Source organism: Oratosquilla oratoria, chromosome 27 (genome assembly GCF_046742065.1).
Source record: "Oratosquilla oratoria isolate Oo_2021 chromosome 27, ASM4674206v1, whole genome shotgun sequence".
Classification (NCBI taxonomy): Eukaryota; Metazoa; Arthropoda; class Malacostraca; order Stomatopoda; family Squillidae; genus Oratosquilla; species Oratosquilla oratoria.
Window position 1 is genome coordinate 19,722,400 of NC_134803.1, and position 2,275 is coordinate 19,724,674.

The window sequence follows — 2,275 nt, forward strand, 5'->3', positions numbered from 1 at the left end:
TCTCGCAGAAATTTGCTCTAGGGTCCAGCGTGAAACGAGGTCTATGCAAAACGAGTGGTGGATCAAACTAGCCGGTGAAATTCAATTTTTGCCGATGCAGGGGACCGATAAAAAATCTACAGCTCCCTCAAAAGAGCATACAAGTTAAAAAAAAAAAAAAAAAAAAAAAAAGTCCCGTTTGGAGTGCCGATGGATCCACACTCATTACCGAAAAGTCTAAAATATTGGACCGATGGGCCGAGCATTATATGGAACTTCTCAACAGAAGCAAATCAACAGACCCCACTATCTCCACGACTTACCTAATCTTCCTACCTTGAGAGAACTCGACGATAAGCCAACGCGCCATGAGGTACATTTAGCAATTAGTAGCCTAAAGAACAAGGCAGCTGGTCCTGACGGCATACCAGCTAAAATACTCAAATGTGGCGGAAACACCATTAAGAACTGTCTGCACAATATAATACAGTAAGTTTGGAGATCTGGATACTGACCACAACAATGGAAAGAGGCAGACATCGTTAACATATATAAAAAGAAGGGTGACAGAGCCATATGTCGAAACAGCCGGGGCATCTCCCCAATTGCAACTGCAGACAAAGTTTTCTCAAGGATAATGCTCTTCAAGATTCTTAACAACGTAGTCGAATTACTCCTGCCTGAAAATCAGCCCAGCTTCAGGAAAGATCGCAACACCATCGGTTTGGCAATATTTATTTCCTCTAGGGCACATAAAGGGGGCTTCTTTAGTGCAACATTCTAAAAGGTCTTTCATTACTTTCTCTGGGATATCACAGTTAGGAGTGGTATCATTGTGATAAACTCTGTCTATTATATATTGAATAGTGCGGTCAACTTGGATGTTAGTGTAGAGGGACTCCGCATCTAACGAAGCGATAATGCCTTTTGAGTCATTGTTTGCTAAAAGATCTAGAAAATCAGTGGCGGATTTGACATTGTAGTCAGAGGGAGTGTAAGGAGTGAGGATTTCAGCAAGTTTTTTAGCAATTTTGTAAGTTGGTAATGGTATCTGTGAGATAATTGGACGTAGCTTGTTGCCAGGTTTATGGGTTTTAACATTGCCATAGCAGTAACCTAGTTCGTAATCGCCTGTAGGTTTAGGAAGCTTTATGCCTCCTTTAACTGCGTTTGCACAATCTACTAGTTTAGAATGTTGCACTAAAGAAGCCCCCTTTATGTGCCCTAGAGGAAATAAATATTGCCAAACCGATGGTGTTGCAATGGGATCACCACTCGGAGTACTTTTTGCTAACTTTTTTATGGGTAGCATCGAAAATGAAATTTTCGCAAATCTGCAAAAACCTCACATTTACTGCAGATATATAGACGATATTTTCGTCAAAGCTGAAAATTGCCAACAAATAGACGATCTAAAAGAGCGATTGATAGAGACATCTGGTATCAATTTTACAATTGAGCACAGCATAGATGGGTCCCTCCCCTTTTTAGATACATTAGTAAAACAGAGAAATGAAGGCACTTACGACACATCAGTATACATAAAAACATCTAATTCAGGACATTGCCTAAATGGGACTAGCGAATGTCCCCAAAGATACAAAGATTCTACAATCAGTGCCTATATTAGAAGATCTCTTAGTCACTGTAATAATTGGGAAAGAGTACATAATGAGTTAGAAAGAGCTTCTCAGACCCTTATAAATAATGGATTCGCCAATAAGGATATAGAGCGAATCACAAAAAGAACTCTAGACAAATGGTACCTGGACAAAAACCACCAGGACAAAAGCCACCCAGACAATATCCCACAGGACATTAACGCCAAAAACCTGATTAAAATTTACTATAAGTCCTTCTTCTCCACAGCCTATAAAGAAGATGAAAGGGTTATGCAACAAATTATTAAAAGAAATATTAAACCTAAAGAAGAAAACTCTAAAGTACAACTGATTATATATTATCAAAATAAAAAGACATCCCAACTGCTACTAAAAAATAATATAAGACAAAGTAAAAGTGACCTTCAGAGAACTCACGTCATATATAGGTACACCTGTAAACTTGGGAACTGTGCATCCCAACCTTCAAACTATATTGGCATGACAACAATGAAGCTCTCACGCCGGTTATCATACCACCTCTCTTCAGGAGCTCCCAAAAACCACCATCATTCTGCTCACAAAAGAAATTTAAAAAAAGAAACTCTAGTAGAAAACACAGAAGTGCTAGCAACAAATCAAGACCATAGAAGACTACCTATCCTTGAGGCTCTCTTTATTAAAGAATACATCTC

The 2,275-nt window shown here is 38.9% G+C and overlaps 1 protein-coding gene across 1 annotated transcript in view; it reads left to right on the forward strand.

Annotated features, from left to right (window-relative positions):
* The first annotated feature begins 232 nt into the window (after window positions 1-232).
* Window positions 233-2,275, forward strand: part of LOC143039764 (uncharacterized) — a 353,768-nt gene continuing 351,725 nt past the window's right edge. The window contains exons 1-2 of the mRNA XM_076210007.1: window positions 233-468; window positions 568-706. Of these exons, the coding sequence (XP_076066122.1) occupies window positions 233-468; window positions 568-706 (375 nt within the window). The remainder of the gene's footprint in view (window positions 469-567; window positions 707-2,275) is intronic.